Source organism: Oenanthe melanoleuca, chromosome 3 (assembly GCF_029582105.1).
Source record: "Oenanthe melanoleuca isolate GR-GAL-2019-014 chromosome 3, OMel1.0, whole genome shotgun sequence".
Classification (NCBI taxonomy): domain Eukaryota; kingdom Metazoa; phylum Chordata; class Aves; order Passeriformes; family Muscicapidae; genus Oenanthe; species Oenanthe melanoleuca.
This window is the reverse complement of record NC_079336.1, coordinates 52,607,716-52,626,263: the sequence shown is the minus strand read 5'-3', so window position 1 is coordinate 52,626,263 and position 18,548 is coordinate 52,607,716. Positions and strand designations below refer to the sequence as shown.

Here is an 18,548-nt window from a genome sequence, read left to right as displayed (position 1 = left end):
CCTCCCTCTTAATGGAAACTGGCATCACCTTCAGATGTCAACATATCTATTTGTATTCAGGAGACAGTACCAGTTGTAAAAAAAAAAAAAAAAAAAAAAAAAACAAAAAAAAAAACAACAACAAACCAAAAACCTTAATGCCTTGACCATCTTTCTTCCTAACTTTCTCTCCTAATAATAAATGCAACTAATTGTATAGTTGGAGAAATTATCTTCAATTCATGGAGCAAAGGCTGAAGCAATTCCCATCCCTCCCTGAAAAAAGTGAAATTGTGATCTATAACTGCACCAGGTGCATTTCGTACAGAAAGGGTCACAAACAGCATAGTTCTGATGGGTTTATTGGTCACAGGCAACATTACAAAGCAGTTACACTGAATAATGCTGTCACAGTCCTATTGTAATGTGAAGTTGCTACAACACATTTAGATTTCACACAGTGAAACTACACGAGAAAAAAAAAATTCATGCTCGTAACATAAGATCAAGAAAATACACTTGGTTAAAAGAAAAAATGGTCCCAGAACTTCAGCCCACTCAAACTGAAGTTAATGGAAAAGCTTCCTCTGACTTCAGCAGGCTCTGAATCCAGCCTTCAACATGCCCTGGCCAAGCTGTAAGGTCAAATGCCTCTCTGCTCAGTTACAGGCTCTTCATTATTCTGACATACTTGTGCGTGATGTATTTTCTCCTTTTTAAATGAGAAGACCATACATGTTAAATTGGCTATGCCAAATTTTATACATAACAGAGCCAATTTTGGGTCATCAGCTTTAGTGAGTGGGAGAATTACAATGGTGATAATATGTGTACTGGAAAAGGAGGGAGTTCCTACACTCCTGAGTGCCTGTAGCAGCTGTTTGTGTCGCCTGAAAGCTTCCAGGAAAGGTCATTACATGCTTCATCAGAATTTGCATCTCTGACAGCATCTGCATTCAAAAATGGGATTTCAAAACCACAGCTGACAAAAACATGTACCAAACAGACAAACACATCTTTACTCCAATAATGCAAAACATTTTCATCAAATCTAAGTTTAACTTGAAGTAAGATAATTACTTCTGGGAGCTCAGACATATTCCTGACATAACTTCTCCTCATTTACAGGTGACTTGATGCATCCTACGCTCACCCTTTCAGAGGATGTACAAGTACAACATACAAACTGTGCATCTAATCCTCCATCCGTGTTGGAGCCATCAGAGGGCAGCAACATGCCAAGGCTTCCCAATCCATGAAACTCCTGCACCAGGCACGTGCTGGAAGGTTTAGCTACCAGTCCTACTGACCCCAGCATAGCTTCTTGCACCATAACACTGCATTGTTTTATAACACCCAAAGCTCAGAGTGCAATTCACACTTCAAGGAAAACTGGAGTGAGAAGAGTGCTGGTGTTTAGATTTCAATGATCACCAAGAATGTAGTTCATTCCTAGAACTGTATTTGGGAATTATCTGCATTTTTAAAGTAGAATACTGATCATAAACCATGCTCTATAAAATTCTCCCTCTCCAGTGCATATCAAAGATAACATTTGTGTTCGTGTCTCAGACTATGATGACCAAATGATGTTAACATAATAATGGACGTGGTTCTACCACATCCAAGTGGGAATGACAGGTGCTGCCATCCTGTGTCACAAGCATAGTCCATCAGGAGTCCCTGAGATACAAATGTGGCACCCACTCTCCTCTCTACTGGCATTTTGGTCAAGAGTTCTCAATAAAAGTTCCAGCTTATTTTTTTAAAAAAAGGTTTCATTAATTAAAAAAAGTCTATTTACAAATCAGTTGTGACATGAATAACAACATTCCATAGGAAAAATTAGACCGTCTCAAAAGTTGGTAAATATGTTTTTAACTGTAAAATGTCAGATATTGGCTGTTTTCTGTCTTGATAGAAGCTGAGTCCAGTAAGTAATTCTATATCTCTGATTCGAGCCGTATGAAACTTCATTCTCTCTTCAACCCACATGGACTCAGACTTGCCATCCTGTTGACACAGGAAAAAAAAAAAAAAAGTGTTGTAAAATCTTCTCCTGAGATGCATTTAACCTGCTTAAAAAAAGGCATTTTGATGTTTTATAAAGACATACATCAATAACTGTTGGGAAGCAGCTAACAAATGGAGTATGCAGGATTATACATAGTTAGAAGCTTCTCTGAATTGATTTCTTGCTGTTTCCTCCTCATGTATACAAAACCTGTAGCTGCACCAGTTGGTGAAAATGTGGAATGGCAAGTTAGGTCCAGAATCTATCTACCATCAGTAGGATATAAATATTTCTGAGACCTGTGTCTGACTCTAATTCCTTGCTGCAGGATTGATCTACACACTTCCCACACTTTTTTCCTGGTGTATATGGAATGTAGTTATGTGTGTTGCCACCACAATGCCAAAGTACCTGAACTAGAAGCAACCAGTGCTCTTCAGGAAGATCTGTCTTCTCCTTCTGGGAATGCATTTGGCCTTAGCACTGACCTTTTGTGGTGGGTGACTCCTCTTAGAATCTCTTCATCCTCAGCTGCTGACTGAATAGTTGCATTACAGAAGGCTGTGTATGTATCACATTGATGTTCTCTGCATACTCTGACTCCACTCTGCTAGCTCCAAGTTTTGCTCTTTGAACAGACCTGTTTTCCTACTTGATCATATTCACAGACTTTGGCATAATTCCATTTGGAATAATATTGTTTTCTCTCTCAGGATGAGCATGTAGACTGTACCATTTTTACAGGCTTTAACCAGTTAATCACTGATATCCAACAAAACAAGCTCCAGCCTGACTTCAAATGAGGGCCAAATAGATCACTTACTGCACAGCTTTCACTGTTGTCTTCTCTGTGAGGTACAATGAAAGACAAGGCATCTAGAGACCCTTCACACTCCAGGGGAGTTTCAGAAGTATTTTTACAGCTAGTCAGCACAATGAAGAAGTGAGTTGGAACTGGAACTTCTGAATTACCAGGGTATCTGAAATACGAAAGATCTTTCTGTAAATCCACCAAATCATATTTGCACAAAGATCAAATGACAACATTCAGCTATATTCAATTTTATCAATTCACCTGTTTTTTCCAAAGAAAGCTTAGGTCTGTAAGGAAAATTCCAGATTACTATTTTTGAAAATCAAGTTTGCCTTGTAGGCTGATTTAAGTAACAAGATTGATGAAGTACAGCAAATTGATTTGACATAAAAATGTGTAAAACTCCAAAGGAGATGAAGAGTTCAGCCCGAGTCCAGGAACCTCTCTGCCTGCTAGCTTGACCCAATTTTGCTAACTAGAGTAACCCACAGCTTGTAGTAGAACATTGCCAGCTCAGGAAGTATCAGCCATGCCGCCAGGGATACGCCCTTGCCTTGTCCTGTCCTAGAGGCAAAGGCAATGTCCTAAATTTTCAGGCTGGCAGACATCATCCCACAAGCAACAGCTTCTCTTCAGGTAACACCTGAGCACCTTCAGGTTTAAGATGACACATTTTGAAGGTGCATTTTTCTCTTTGTGCTTGTTGCTTCTTTCTGAACTTACTTTTCTGCTTAGGACCTTTTGCATATCTTTCTGAAGAAGGAGAACAATTACTAACAGACCAGTACTGGAGGAAAGAAACAAAGGATTAGAAAGTGAAAGGTTCTCACCTTTTCAACTTTTCTGGGGTATCATAGAGGCCATCAGAGTCATAATCAAACACAGGACCACTGACTACATTGACACCATTCCTGGCTGCAGCATATTCAGGTAGCAGGTGTTGGTGGAAGTAGTTCCATAACACTGAAACACAGTAATGGAATCAGGATACAATCTTCACAATAGAAGCTGCTAATACAACTCTGTAGAGTATTTGGTGTAGAATAGACAGACATAAACTCAGAAAAGAACAAATCCTACAGGTGTTTGTTGTCATTAAAGGTTGCATCCAACTGGGCAGTAACATTAACTGTACCATGTCCTGACATATCTAATTCTATATAATATTTTATATTACAATTAAGAATTGAACAGTATTCCATTACAAAACAAGGCAGCTCTTTTTTTTTTCCAGGAGAAGCATCACAGTTATCCTTCTTTTTCACGAGGAATATGCTTATTTTCTCTCAGTCAACCATCTCATGCTCCTTCTTTCCCAGGAACCAGGGGTAATTTGCATGGTTTGGAAGCAAGCACAATACCAGCAGTCTTCTATTCAACTATGGACATAAAATAGACATACAAATGAAATACCTTTAAATGCAGGATACATTGGCACAATGTTGCTGGTAAGCAAGGCATCGTAGTGAGGTTTCCTTGCATCTGTCATAAAATCTGAAACAAAAAAAGGCAATTAATTACATGGATTTTACTTTAAACTTGCATTTTCGTGCTTTTAGTGATCAGTGTAATAACACTGAGATGGAAGTGGCCTAACTTCATTTTCCAAAACTCATGTGGGTGTAAGTGCTGACTTCAGTACCTGCCAGACTTCATCTAAAATAAACAATCTTGGTAGCTGCAGCAATTACACTTGTCAGACATACAGTTGGCAAATTTCATGAGATTTAAAAATATCAAAACAAGCTTCTGAATTGTGGGGAAAGAAAAAAAATTCATGAATGTCAGGCCAACTTTCCCTGACTGCAGAATCTAGGCTTAAAGACAGGATTCTGTTGAAACTTTGTGAACTACATTTGATGTGGATGGTTAAATAATATGCTACTTGGTATTCAGTGCAGTAGAGTCAATAAAAATACTTCCATATTGGATTAGCAACATTTCATAAACAATTTATCCATATATACAGAGTGAATTTGCAGTTTACCAGCTTTCTGGGCTCCAATGTCTACTCCCAGTTTCTTCTGTGAAATGCCACTTTAGAAACATAGTAAGTGTCAAAAACTTCTGGGAAGTACTAAGTGACCTTGGACAACCCACCCACTGCTGAAGCATCCAAAATGTTTTCCTTTCTCATATGCTGAAGTGAACTGCAACAATTCAGCAACTACTGCTTCATATTCTGATTAAGTATCAAGAACACCTACAAAAGACTACACCTGCTACATTACAAATCATGTAAATCAGATATGATATACAATGAAGACAAAGTACTTACCTGGAGGAGCAAGAAATCCGTAAGTTAAGCGAGGATGATTGTTGTAAAACAAACAGGTCTGGTTATGATTCTGTGAAATACGAACATCTTTGTGTAAACAGCTGGAGGCAGCTCCTGTAGAAGAAATCCATTTGTCCTATTGAACAAGAAGAAAGTGTAATTGTGAAAGCTGACTTACAACTATTCTCTCAGTATGAGGGACTGCAGAACTCTAAATATTTAGCTGCAGCTGGCTTTAAGAGTGTGAAGAGCTTAAGTAAGAAGCAATAATTATTCCTCTTTTGTCAGTGGAAAACAAGGTACTTCATATACCTTGGAAATAAAGTGAACAGAACTGCAGCATTTTAGTAATTTATAACATCTTCTAAAAGAGAATCTAGAGGTGGCCATTAAAGACAACCTGATTTACTGACAGATAGACTCACATAACTGACAGATAGATGTGTAGGCCACTTGTTAGAGTAACTGGTAGCTTCATGCCACTATACTAAAAATATTTAGGATCAAGTAAATCTTACCAGAGTTTAGCTAAATTTAACTATAACAGTCATTATTTAAAAACTATGATTCCCAGGTGATCAAATTAAAAAAACATTCTCTACTATCCTAATTCCTTTTAAGCATGATCTGTCTTCTAGATTTTCTCTGAATGGGAAAGGCCAACTTGAAAAAACTCTCATTCTTCAGATCAGTGCTCTACACTGAACAGGTGTATCTTAAGCATAGGGTTTAGGACCACAAAGACCTGCTTTATTTTTACTGACCTCCTTTTTTCTCCAAACAGGATTATATTCTGAGAGAAGGATCATATCAGGGCATGAACAGCTCAAGATGGTCCTGAGACTGCTTTTTCAAAAGGCTCCTGCCACATTACAAACAGCTTTTAGACTATGAAACCCCACTGAGGCCAGTTTTTGAGGACAGCACTGGCAGACTGCAGCAGCAGCAGAGCTATGCTATCAGTGCACTCTCCTAGAGGATCTATATCAATGGCAAGGGACTCCTCACTTGGATCTGCTCAATCTGGAGGCAAAACTGTTTCACCCTGAGAAACAGAAGAGTCAAACTCAATCCTTATTAGCATAGCCGACCTCACACAAATTTCCACTTTATATCTTATGTGGTTCAACTTAGTTGCCCTGCGAGATAATATCACAGACCAATTTCAGCTGCAAAAAGACCTCAAAGATAATTGAGTCCAGCCTTTGATCACCACCTTGTCAACTAGACTGTGGCACTTAGTGCCAAATCCAGTCCTTTCATGAACACCTCCATGGCTGGTGACTCCACCACCATGGTGACTCTCCTATCAAAAGCAGATGTAAGAAGCCTTCAGGAATAACTGATACTCTAGATTTTTACTTTTCAAGGTTGCTTCTAATCTTTCTCCTTATACTTACATCTTTGCCAAGAGTGTAGGCACTCCACAGAGACATGCTGTAGTCCCTGCTGTACCCACTCACGTAGCGGGAATGGTAAAGGAGGCAGTAATTATGTTTTTTCTGCAGAACTCTGGGCCGTCCGTAGGGCAAATTCAGTTCCTCTGTCTTCACAACTGCAACAGAAATAGTGCTTATTGCTTTTCAATCAGTACTGGTTGTTAAGCACCCTCCTCTTTTATATACCTAAGGCTGCCTTAATTTTCAATTGCCAATCAAACAGAAGTCACAGAAATGGGATAAAAAATTCATTATTATATCAAAGGCATAGTTTCTATGCTAAGGCATTCAATTAGTGATGAAGCCAGTATAAGGAAATAATTTAAACTTATACTGCACAAATTAAACTTATATTTGAACCAATACCTTTTGCCATTAGAAACAGGAGATAAATTGCAAACTTAAAGTCTTCATTGACTTTGTGTTTCAATTTAAAAATGTGGGATCTGCTTTTATGTAACATTTAGATGGGAGAGAAATGAATTCTGGTGATTTGAAATTACTATTTCAGTAGAAACCACATAGTGGTATGCAAAAATGCATTTAAAAGACTAGGAAATACAGAGATCTAAATAAACAATACAGTGAAGTACTGGACTGGATTTTCAACTGTGCAATGACTCATTACTTTGTCTTTGAAAATTCAAGTGTTTTCAGTCATTACAGGACTAAAATTATTAAGAAGGTGTCAAAGTATCTTCCATTAAATAGGTCCTTACCGTCCACAAATTATTACACAATTTCAAGGCAAATGTATTACATGGGGAATGAAATTGAGCAATGAATGTGCAGGGTTTTTTCCACAGTAATTCCACAGGATAAAGAAAAATGTGAAGATTATGACAGTTACTTCTCCACCCATGAGGGAAAAACAATTCATATTTTTTTCATAAAAGTAAAAATGCAGTTATAATTTTTGTCCTTACAGACTGTCAAGTTATGACAATCAATGAGAGAACATGCAAACTGAAGTAACTAAAGAAATCCATATAGTCTTACAGAGTTTCTAGGCTGGTTACTAGAATTCTTTCATCTGTGAAATGTTTTTTATATCTAGTTAGTTCTTAATCAACACAATCCATAATGAAATTATTGCTGTTAAGATGTTGCTATACCAGGTCTCACTGATCATTCAAGACAAAATCCTACTGCTTCAAAAATGTGGGTTTAGGGCCTTAAGTTCCTATTTCTACAAAAGAGAACTGAAATATGTTATTGTCCCTGGCCTTGTCAAGTCTTTTCAAAGCCAGGTTAAGCAAAGTCCTCAGAGATCCTTAGAGTCTGTTTCAGCAAAACCCATCACACACTTCCAGGAAAACATATCGTATCATTCTAACTGGGTTTGATTTTGTTGCTGTCATGAGCATTAAAATACTGAAAGATTTAATTTAAAAGGGTTCTGGAACATGTTTTAAAATGACAACCTGTCAGTAGTGGAAAAGATTCAAGAAAGTTCTATCCACTCGTTGTCTCAGGACACACTACACAAACCAGCAGAAGCCTTGAATTAGCTCTGGATAAGCAGCAAACACTGAACTCTGCCTGACCTTTATGTCCAGTTCTTAATAATAGTGAGCTATAGCAGGGTGTTGTCAAATATAGTTTATTCACATAAAACCCTCAGGGTTTCATTAACACACACACACACACACACACACACAAGACAAGGTCTCTGGCAGCCTATTTCTTGCAGCCTAATCTTCTTGATGTCATCAATTAAGGCATAAGCACCTGGGACTAAGTTACATTTTGACTTACAGTTTTCATTATTTACATGCTGTTTTACCTGTTTCATGCTCAAAATAGTTTATTTTGTTTTATGACTCATGAGCACATCTACAGCCTTTCAAAACTGCAGCTTAAACATGGCATGTGTATGTCCAATGAATGGAAATAAAGCATAAGTAAAAGGAGTAACAGCTCAAGACCACATAACAAACACTTAAAATACTCCTTATGCCTCATTAAAAGTATGCTGCCATTAAGGATATCATTATTTGCATTGATTTGTTATCAGGTGCTTCCCCATACAACACTCTTGCTTTCCATTCTGGAATGCTCATTACTCCAGCACTAGAAAAGCCAAAAGGAACAGATAACACATATGCCATAAAGACACACGTATAAGGATACACATTTACCTGAGAACAAATGGTTCAGCAGGACTGTACTCAAAAACAGAATCATAGAATGGTATGGGCTGTAAGAGACCAAAAATATCACCCTGTCAGGAGCAGGGACATCTTCCACTAGCCCCATCCAACCTGGCCTTTAACACTTCTGTGGTGATGCATCCACAAATTATCCAGGCAGGACTATAGTTCCAGCAAATTTACTTGACAGTTGCTCAGAAGTTTAAAAACCTAAAATGTTTGATGACTAATACTTTTTGTTGTTGTTAGTTTTTAAATTTATATTATTATCTGAAATTCTTACCTTCTGTTTCAGTAAGATTTAATCGCTGATGAAAATCCCTTATTGGCAAGCCCTATAATTATAAAGGAAAAGATGTGAGATTCTACAAAGCACATTATGAGTCAGTATCACACTAAATGTAACTTCTGTCTTGCAAGTTATACATACACAGAACCCACTGACATGAGAGGAGCTACAGGAAACTTGCAGAAACAAATTGGTTTTGCCACAAGCAAATCTACAGCCCAAACACAATATTCACAGAACTGAAATTTCAACATAATTAAGTGAAGCAAACAAGAACTGAATGCTTTCCCCATGAAGCTTCTGTGGGGTTTTTCCAGTGTCTTCAGAGATTAACGTGACTTAACATAAGCAATCTGCAAAAAATTAATACACAAATACAGGCTAGCACTCACTAACCTGAAGCAAGAGTTGGTTTTGAAACCAATTGTAAGGGACCGTAAAACTACCTGGAGAATGCAAAGTTTCACTCTTTGAATACAGCACAGGCTTCTCCCTCCACAACTTTAACCATTTCAGTGCTTACCCCTGTCCTGCAGGAGCAGCCAGGGCTCACTGAAAAGGCTCTTTCTCCCACCACAGGACATTCAGAAGGATGACTTGCTTCTTTGGGATGATGGGGGGTGTAAACAGGGTGCTTTAATAGATGGTTTAGGCGTCCATGAGTTCCATTGTTTGGGGCTGGTTTCAAACCAAGCAAATCTATGAAAGAATTCAAGTGATATTAACAGGAGGAGAAAGATTGTAGCACACTGCTGATTATATTGTGCTTACAGGTATGGATGAGTCAAAGCTTCACTGCTTGCTGCTCATTACACCCAAAAAGAAAAGCAATATAACCTCTTTAAAAGGAACCACACATCTTCTTAGCTAGGGTTTAGTGTGGTACCAGCCTTCCTGTAAGGTTGAGCAAGTTGCTTGAATGCAGACACCAACCTCAAGCATTTGCAATATTCCTAAGTATTTTCTGGATCAAATTCTTTAGTAATACTTTTCTTCTCACAGGAGCAGTATAGGTTCTAACAAGAGAGGGAAGTAGGCAAGAAATAATGGAAAACAGGTGAGGACCTCAAGGGGAATAAATGAATAGAGAATGAATAGAGACAGAGTTTTGGAGAAAGCATGAAATACAGAATGAAGAAGGGACAGAGGAATAAGGAGTCACAGTAGTATTGTGCTTGAAAGAGGGGGGGAAAAGAAGGCTTCCCTTCATGATGGTAGAGAGATTGTGAAGTAGCCATTTTTAGTAGTGGTGAGTCAAAGCACCAGCTCTGGAAAAGCCAGAGAAATACACAGTGTGACCAGTGGAAAAGAGATATACAAGGTAGCCTGACTAGTAGATCCTAAAATGCTGTTGGTCATTTAGAGATGGCCCTTTCTCAGAAAAACAAACAGCTGGTTTGTGAAAATCAACAGCAACTCTTTAGGATGAGTTTCTGAGGACATACTACAATCTGTTATTAGAAGATTTACAATGCCCAAAAGATATTATATTTTACTGAACAAAATTGACCCCCATTCACTGTACTTACCACACATTAAATTATATACTTCAATGTTTTCAAATGGATCAACTTGAGTACCAAACTTGAATCCTGGTCCAAAACCAATAAAGATAGCCTAGGATTTACAGAGAAAAGTATAGTGGAATTCTGTTTAAGACAAGTTGAAATGAAAATTAACTTCATACTCAGAGGGCATTTTCTTCCAAGAACTTGATCTTTATTTTACCAACACAGTATGTATAAAGTCAAAAGCATATGTTTTTCTTTTAAAAAAATGTAGATGCATAAGAATAACTTTTAAAAGCAGTAGAAGAGTGTTAGGAAACCAAATTCTTTCTCATTCTTGCCTTAAGCCTTTTGTAACATCCCTTGCTCTTCTCTGCTTTTGAAGAAATTAAAAAGCATTTTCTTAAACACTTTAAAAGATTTAATGGAAATGTTGATCCAAAGTAACCATCACATATCACATCCTGTAAACAATTTGGAAGCTTTTAACTTGGGGCTATAAAAACATCTGTTGGTAGCAATGCTTTAGTTGCAATGGTAGGATCGTAGGCTTCCATGCCTGGTTTGCAGCTGTTCTTTCTTCTTGCACCACTTCCCGAGCTGTACTGGACCAGATCCAGGAATGCTGCCAGCTCAAAAACCATTTTTTTTTTTTTCCTGCTGGCTCTTTTCCTTCTGGTTCAATTCCCCAACCTACTTGGCACTGCAGCCACACAAATCTTACACCAGCATACTGCAGGGTTTGCTGCATGAACAAAGAGGCAGGGGCAACAAATGCTTAAGCTCAACTGCTGCCAAAACATTGTTTTAAAACTTATCCTCTGTTACTCAGCTTATTTTTAATGAAGACAAACAGATTGCACACATCTGTGGGATCAAGATACTGAATGAGTGATGGATGTTTTACACTGTATAGCACGTCCCTGGGTAAGATCTCCAAGCTCTTTGCAAACAATGCAGTTGTCTCAGATTTCATAGCTGGGTGGCAAAAACAGGCTAAAGCTCAACTCCTAACTCGTTTCTTTGAGATTAAAGCATAACACAGGGCATTATTTCGCAACTGTTGATACTAGAATGTGCAGGCTAATCGTGTACTCGACCAGCCTAATTTGAACCAGATGAGGCAGGGACACGCTACTCCTTTCTGTTGTTTTCAGTAATTACACAGTATGAAATGCTGTTATGCTGCTATAATGTTAGCCACAAAAAGGATAAATTATATCTGTTTTAAGGCTTGTTAGGGGTGCTATGAACTGACAATCCCAAGTGTGGCAAAAAAGTTTGAATAGAGTCTATCTGCTGAAAAAAATCTGCAGTCAAACTGCAGCAGAGAGAGATGGAATACATTTGGCATCACATGGCATGCTGACTGCAGCCCATTACCAGAAACACTATCAACAGGTTTTCCACTGTGAAATCAGGGAAGAAATATAAGCCTGGAAGGGTAAATTGATACAAGATTAAGCCTTTTTTTAAAAAACAGTTTGATGCCGACACTACATAATTGTACAACACATGAAAAAAAAAAAAAGGCTTTTAAGAAAAAAAATTATTTAAAACTAGCTTCATGAGAAGACCTACAAAGTCTACATAACACGCAGATTTCTCTTTATATATGTGTTTACACATATTCACTGCAATAGATCCAAGTACCTCACAATGGCTTGTGGGTTTTAATCCTGAAAATAGCTTTTTGAAATCAAGAATATTGGCTTTCATTTTGTTGGTAGCAGAAACTAAGGCAGAGGAGATAGGTTAAGTGACTTCCCCAAATCAGGCGAAACTACAGATCCAATTTCATGTTTCCCTATGATGTCTTCCCATTTCTCATTAAGAAGGAGTTCAAGACTCTCCTTATTTGTGTGGGTTATCCAGAACATCACAACATCAGTCCTATAAATGTTTGATTTAACTGCAGATGGAATAATATCACAGATCTTTAAAAAACAAAAAACCAAAACTCAACAGCCAGCAAATACAGCATTTTGAAATAGAAGGAGCTAAAAATAAGAGCTAACATAAGCTTAAACCTCACCTGCATATTGGGGAAGCGATTGTCTGAGCCATGGAATCCACCTTTGCAGCTTTTAATCTCAAGTGGTTTTCTATTAAAAATACACAGTTTATATAACTCACACTTTTCAAATCATATTGGCATAAAGTACTCCAGTGATGAAGTACTATTTATTTCTCTGTTTAAAGATACTTAGAGGATTGTCCATAGGGAATGAGAAGTCTTTAGTGCTTGGGAAGAGCATGCCTTTAAAATCAGAATGGCAATTTTCTCTGCAAATGTTATCCCTTTGGAATTCTCATGTGTCCATCAGAGTAATTTAAAGTCAAAGCACATGACATATGAAAAAAGAATTCATTTCAGGATAACAGATTTTCAGTTCATTGTCACTTGGGTAATAACTTTACAGTACTTTATGAAAGCATATTCTCAATATTTTTTTAATAAAAACACTAATTTAAACCATTCAGACAGGAATCTTACAGTCTAATAAAAACAAACATCCAACCTGTGCTAGGTCCATACACACAATGTAAAATACAGGTCAATTAACCCAAACCTGATTTGCACAGTTTGCACATGTCTGCTGTGTTACACAACAGGACTTATTGAAGAGGTGCACTGAAAAACTCATCCATGATGAAAGACCTGAAGTATCACAGAAGTGCTCAAACAGATACCACTGTTCTGGGACTTGCAAATTCTTTCCTCAAAACACATGAGGTAATTAACTACCATGGACTCAGTAAATTCAATGACTGACAAGACTGATTTAACCTAGAAATTATTTACATGCTTTGCTTTCATGGATCACTTTGGAAATTTCTACAGCATAGCAAGATGTGCTCAAGTTTATGAGAGTGAGGACTTTAGTTTCTAACCTGCCACTACCTCTGTGCTATGCAGGGGGAATATCAATAGCTGCCAGTTTAGAATTAAGCCTCCCCAGGCCAGCAAAACCTGCAGAAAAAAGCATACATTGTTCTTTTGCAATGTCCTTTTGCTATGACAGGCAAGAATACCACACTCTAACAGCTACCACTGAACTCTAAGCACTGGGAAGAGAAAACAAGGAATTATTTGCTGTAACTGTAACTTACCGAGCAAGCTGCCATTGGGAGTCTAAATAAAAGTGCAGCGGTTCGATCCGGTCGTTGTAGGAATAATGGAAACGTTTGGGTAGCAGCTGCTTCATGTAAGCTTTGAAAGGCTGGTTTGGTTTTATGCACTGAAATGTTTAAATTTAAACATAAGGGAATTTTGGTGAAATGCGTATTTTATGTCATGCACAGTTCTTAAAATACACATCAATTGCAAAAGGTCAGCAACAACTTCCACTAAGAACAATGTAACTCCACCAGGTTTGGAGTCATAAGATCTGAGACATATGAATGAATACGTAAATCACAAATACTGACTAGTTTTTGATTCAATAGTTATTAAAAGATAAATTTAATATTGCATTATGGACAAAACTTGCCTCTTTTTTTTTTCTTACAGCCTATAATTGTATAGAACCAAATGGTACTGCATGGAATTAATAAAGAATTACACTAAGATATGAACATCATGATACTTTCACAAGTGATAAGAAACTGTCCAGTGCAAAAAGTCTACAGCTCTGTAATGGAGAAGGTAACAGGCAGGTAGGGTTTTTAGACTGATCATTCAAGGGCAAATAAACTTTTTTACTAACCAAGACCCATTAGTGATTTTAGAAAAGAAAATAAAATATCCAGAAAACAAAATCTCTACTGCAATATTGGAATTTTTGAATACTGAAGTCATCAATACAAACAGCATTGCTCTCACCAACAGCAGTGTTTGCACAAATGGGAGGCAAACAGATTATGGTGCAGGGATGAGAACAGAAAGCAGGGGCAGAGCAAAAAACCAAATTCAATCAACTAAAACTGACCCCCCACCCCCCCAAAAAAAAAAAAAAGTCAGTATCGTCTCTCTCAAAGCTGTTTATCAGAAAGGTGTGAGCAAGGAAATCCTGTGTGTGTCCAGGCAATAGAGCTGAGCTTTACACTGACATGGCCCTCATCTAGTATGGTCCAGATACACAAGTTCTCCAGTTGGAAAAGCAACACAATACAGTGAGAGGAACACAAAGCCTTAGTTAATGCACAACCCATTAGCTGTGTGCCACCTTATTCATTTTTCACCTTCTCCTGTGTGGAACTACTTTTGTTGTTGCTGTTAACCAAAGGTCACACACAGAATCAATTAGGTTGGAAAGGACCTCTGAAATCATCAAGTACAACTATGACTGAGCATCACCTTGCCAACTAGAAAAAATTCTTCCAGATGTCCAACCTAAACTTCCCCTGGTGTAGTATAATATTATGTCCCCTCATCCTGTCACTGAGCCAGAGTACAGACAGTATGTAAGTTGCAAAGCAAACAGCTAATGCTATGAATGTAAATGGCAGTAGAAATTAATCTAGAGCAACAGATAAGACAATACTTACCGTGAGGTTTCTGACAACGCCTTCATAATTAACTGGAAGAATCATATGTAAGCATTAGTCACCTAAGCCAAAAAAGATCAGATGTAAAATGAAAGCATTCCCATTATGTAATACAAATGATAAGTTTCAATAAATTTCTGGGTGTAAGAAATTCTTTTTCCAGATTGCAGACTATATAGAGCAAGATAATCCCAAAACTGTCAAGCTATTTTTATAAAAATTTAGTTCAGCCTCTCTTTCCCTTGATTACTTATTTACAGCTTTAAATTTAAACTATATTAGTTAAACTTTAATTAATTTTCTTTGTTAGAAGTTAACCATACTTACTTGTTAAACTATATTAGCCACAGTTAGAAAAATAAGCCAAGCAGTAAGTTTTCAGAAGCAACTAAATGCTGTATTAATCAAGGTGAATTTTTCTTCACTAATATGCTTATTAAAAAAAAAAAAAAAAAAAAAAACACAAATGCAAATACCAGGACAGCAGTTTTGTCTAGCAAATATCCTTAGAAAGAAAGCCAAGCACCAGCTGGCTAAGTTCCAGATGCTTAGGCTCAAGCCAGAAGGGACCATTACATCATGTGGTTTGACATTTTGTGTAGCACAGGCCCACTGCATTTCACAGTTACTCTGTCCTGACTCTCATAGCCAATACTTGACTCAAGTACCTAAAGAATTGCCCTGGCAAGAGAGCCATTCATAATTCCTGCCCAGACACATGCAGTGCTGCAGAGACAGCTATGCTGCTTCATCATAACAGTGCACACTCCCAGAGGAGAGCACACACCACTTCTCTTCTTCCTGAGCTTCTCCAGGGAGAGCCTGAAACTGCATCTGACTCCCATGTTCTCCAAGTAAACATTTAAAACAGTTTAGAATAGCATCAAGCAGGGAAGTAAACAGGACTAAAAGTCACTGAGGTTGAGCCCTACAAGTTTTAAAGGGCACAGAGAACAATAATCTCAACAGAAAAAAAGCCCAACCCGCCCAAAAAATACTATGAAACATGAAGAAAGCTCCTGCACTCAACAATGACAGTAACAATTTAACATTTCTCCAAGTCAGGAATATTGCAAATTTATACAAAACTTAATAAATTAGGAAACGAGGTGAGACATGAAGGGACGATTTTTGGGCTGTCTAGTGTCTTTGATCTTATTCAAAGGAATGCCATTCACAAGGCAGGAGGTATTTGCAGTTGGTAACTCTGAGGCAGCCCACAAAATGTTTTTGGGATTCTAATATACTTTCAGACTTGGAAAGTCAAATGGTCTTTCAAAACACAAATGCACACACTACTCAGTATGTCCTCTTCATCATTGTCTAGGTTCCTAGCTGGAATTCACTCAAGTTTACTAATGGAATATATGGATGCTAGGTTTGTATTTGTAAAGTACAAAAATGTATAACCAAATAACAAAAGTTAGTTTAGCAATTACATACAAGAGAAATACTCATCTGGAACATTATTAGGTCTTAGGCGAGCTGCAGGGCCAGGTACAACTATGAAATCTTGAACATTGTCGAGATAGCTGTCCAGATATGCTGTTTTCCTGCAGCTCCCTACTTCCATCCCTGAAAAAGGAAACACATTTTCTTTTTAAATGGGAATATCAGTATAGAGTCACCTTGCTAAGGAGACGTGTGACTTTAGTTGTAGAACTCAGAAATGTAATTTCTCTGGTCTTTTTATCAGCAATCCCAAGGCATCTGACCCAAGAAGACCACAATACTCACATACAGAAGATAAAAAACCAAGCACAGAAAAACACTATCAGCCATTTCCTCAGCTGAGAAAACTCTCCAATCTAATAAACAGACAAACTTTCTTCTCTAAAGGGAAAAGAACTCTCATGAGCCTAAGAACAGTAGTAATGGTCAGACCAAATATCAATTTAGCCCAGTATCCTACCTAATAATGCTCAGTATGTATCTAAAGAAATACCCAATAAGCACAGAATTATTTACTGGTCTTTCTCCCAGTGCTCTTTATCAGTTTTCAGAAGACAAAGGGACTTTGAGTTGCTTATTGCATTTGAACTCTTACTTTAAATAATTCCTGGCAGGCTTACCCTCCATTAATGTCATAATATTTTTAAGCCTGTAAAGATATTTGGCTTGCATCATTCCCTGTGGCAGAGTTTTGCAAGTCAATTTTGTGTTGCATGAAAGTGTGCTTATATTTCATTTGTCAAGAAAAGAAGTAGAAAAAAATAGTTAAATACATAACTTACAGAAATAATTCCAGATATACAGAAAAGCTAGAAAAATAAATCAAAATTTCATATTCATAACCTTCTAATAACATATATGGGAACTTATAATGGAAAGGAAGATATGGCTTGTATTTTCAGTTCCTCAGCAGTTTGTAAACTGTTGCTGAGCAGTGTAGTTAAAAGACAGAAGAAAATGAAATGTATTTTTTTTACTGTTCAATTTTTTTATTCTGTTTCTTTTATCATCTGGTAATGGACACAAAAGGAATTAGAAATAAAATATGAAAATTACTTAATTCCTCCCTATGTTCTTCACTTCTCTACCCTCTCATAAAATAGTCTATCTCACACTGATTATCTTTCATATTATCTTGATAATATAAAACATATTTTATAGGTATTAGTTGGTTTGTTAACCATGCTATAAACATAAAGTACAAATTCAGAATATTACTTTATAAAGACAGTTCTTCAAAGTTCTGATATATTTTATAAAATCAATTTACCATGATCTGATATAAAAATAATGTTCAGGCATTTATGCAAGTTCATTTGCTTTAGACCATCCATCAGCATCCCTACTATTTGGTCCACTCTTTGTAATGCCATAATGACCTGCAGGACAAAAATAGGAAAGCAAAGTAAGTGTTAAAAATACCATTAAATATATCTAAATAAAAATGAGACCCTGCTGACTGCATATCACCTGCACTGGCCATATCTACACTACACAGCCCTTAGCCCAGTTTTTTTCCTGCATACTGTACCATCACACAGCTAGGCATATTTATGTGTTATTTCAGTTGCAGATGCTTAAAAAAGAAGAGAAAAATCCCAAAACAAAAGCATTGAACAAAAAAAATACACTCACAGATTATAACCAGTGAGGGTGGTTTTAAAGTATGAAATTGAGGATGCTTGTTGCATTGTGCTTGGGCACAACCAAGGACAAAGGATGCAGATACTGAAGTGCTGGATGGAACAGAGGAAGGTAAGCCTGCAATACCCTTCCTCAAAATGCCTGTTGGGAACTGGAGCAAATTGTCCTCAAAATTGTGCTCTGAGTCTAATATCCAGCCAAATTACTTTAAAGAAACTGAAAAAGCCAAACAATGAACTACCAGTCCAGCACTGCTTGTGATCAGGGGTCTGGTGCTCAAGCTCACTTGCAGAGGTACAGCACTGGAGCTACTTTTGAATATTTGCTAGATTTAAAAAAAAGTATTTTCCAATGAAGTAATTCTGTCACCACACTGAACTACCAGCACAAGCTGTCTTACTTTGTGTCAACAAAGAAGAGATGCTCCTGCAGAGAACAATATTTACAAATCATCAGGGCCTTTCTCTCCAGAGCATTCCTGACTAAA

General features: G+C 37.3%; 1 protein-coding gene across 1 annotated transcript in view; it reads right to left on the bottom strand.

Moving 5' to 3' along the window:
- Positions 1-325: 325 nt before the first annotated feature.
- The window catches only part of ENPP1 (ectonucleotide pyrophosphatase/phosphodiesterase 1), a 51,476-nt gene continuing 33,253 nt past the window's right edge, over positions 326-18,548 (bottom strand). The window contains exons 12-25 of the mRNA XM_056487849.1: positions 17,688-17,796; positions 16,409-16,540; positions 14,966-14,997; positions 13,589-13,716; positions 12,510-12,579; positions 10,496-10,583; positions 9,490-9,665; positions 8,961-9,012; positions 6,486-6,640; positions 5,086-5,221; positions 4,221-4,301; positions 3,638-3,770; positions 2,817-2,973; positions 326-1,992 (exon numbers count right to left, since the gene is read on the bottom strand). Of these exons, the coding sequence (XP_056343824.1) occupies positions 1,825-1,992; positions 2,817-2,973; positions 3,638-3,770; positions 4,221-4,301; positions 5,086-5,221; positions 6,486-6,640; positions 8,961-9,012; positions 9,490-9,665; positions 10,496-10,583; positions 12,510-12,579; positions 13,589-13,716; positions 14,966-14,997; positions 16,409-16,540; positions 17,688-17,796 (1,617 nt within the window). The 3' untranslated portion in view covers positions 326-1,824. The remainder of the gene's footprint in view (positions 1,993-2,816; positions 2,974-3,637; positions 3,771-4,220; positions 4,302-5,085; positions 5,222-6,485; positions 6,641-8,960; positions 9,013-9,489; positions 9,666-10,495; positions 10,584-12,509; positions 12,580-13,588; positions 13,717-14,965; positions 14,998-16,408; positions 16,541-17,687; positions 17,797-18,548) is intronic.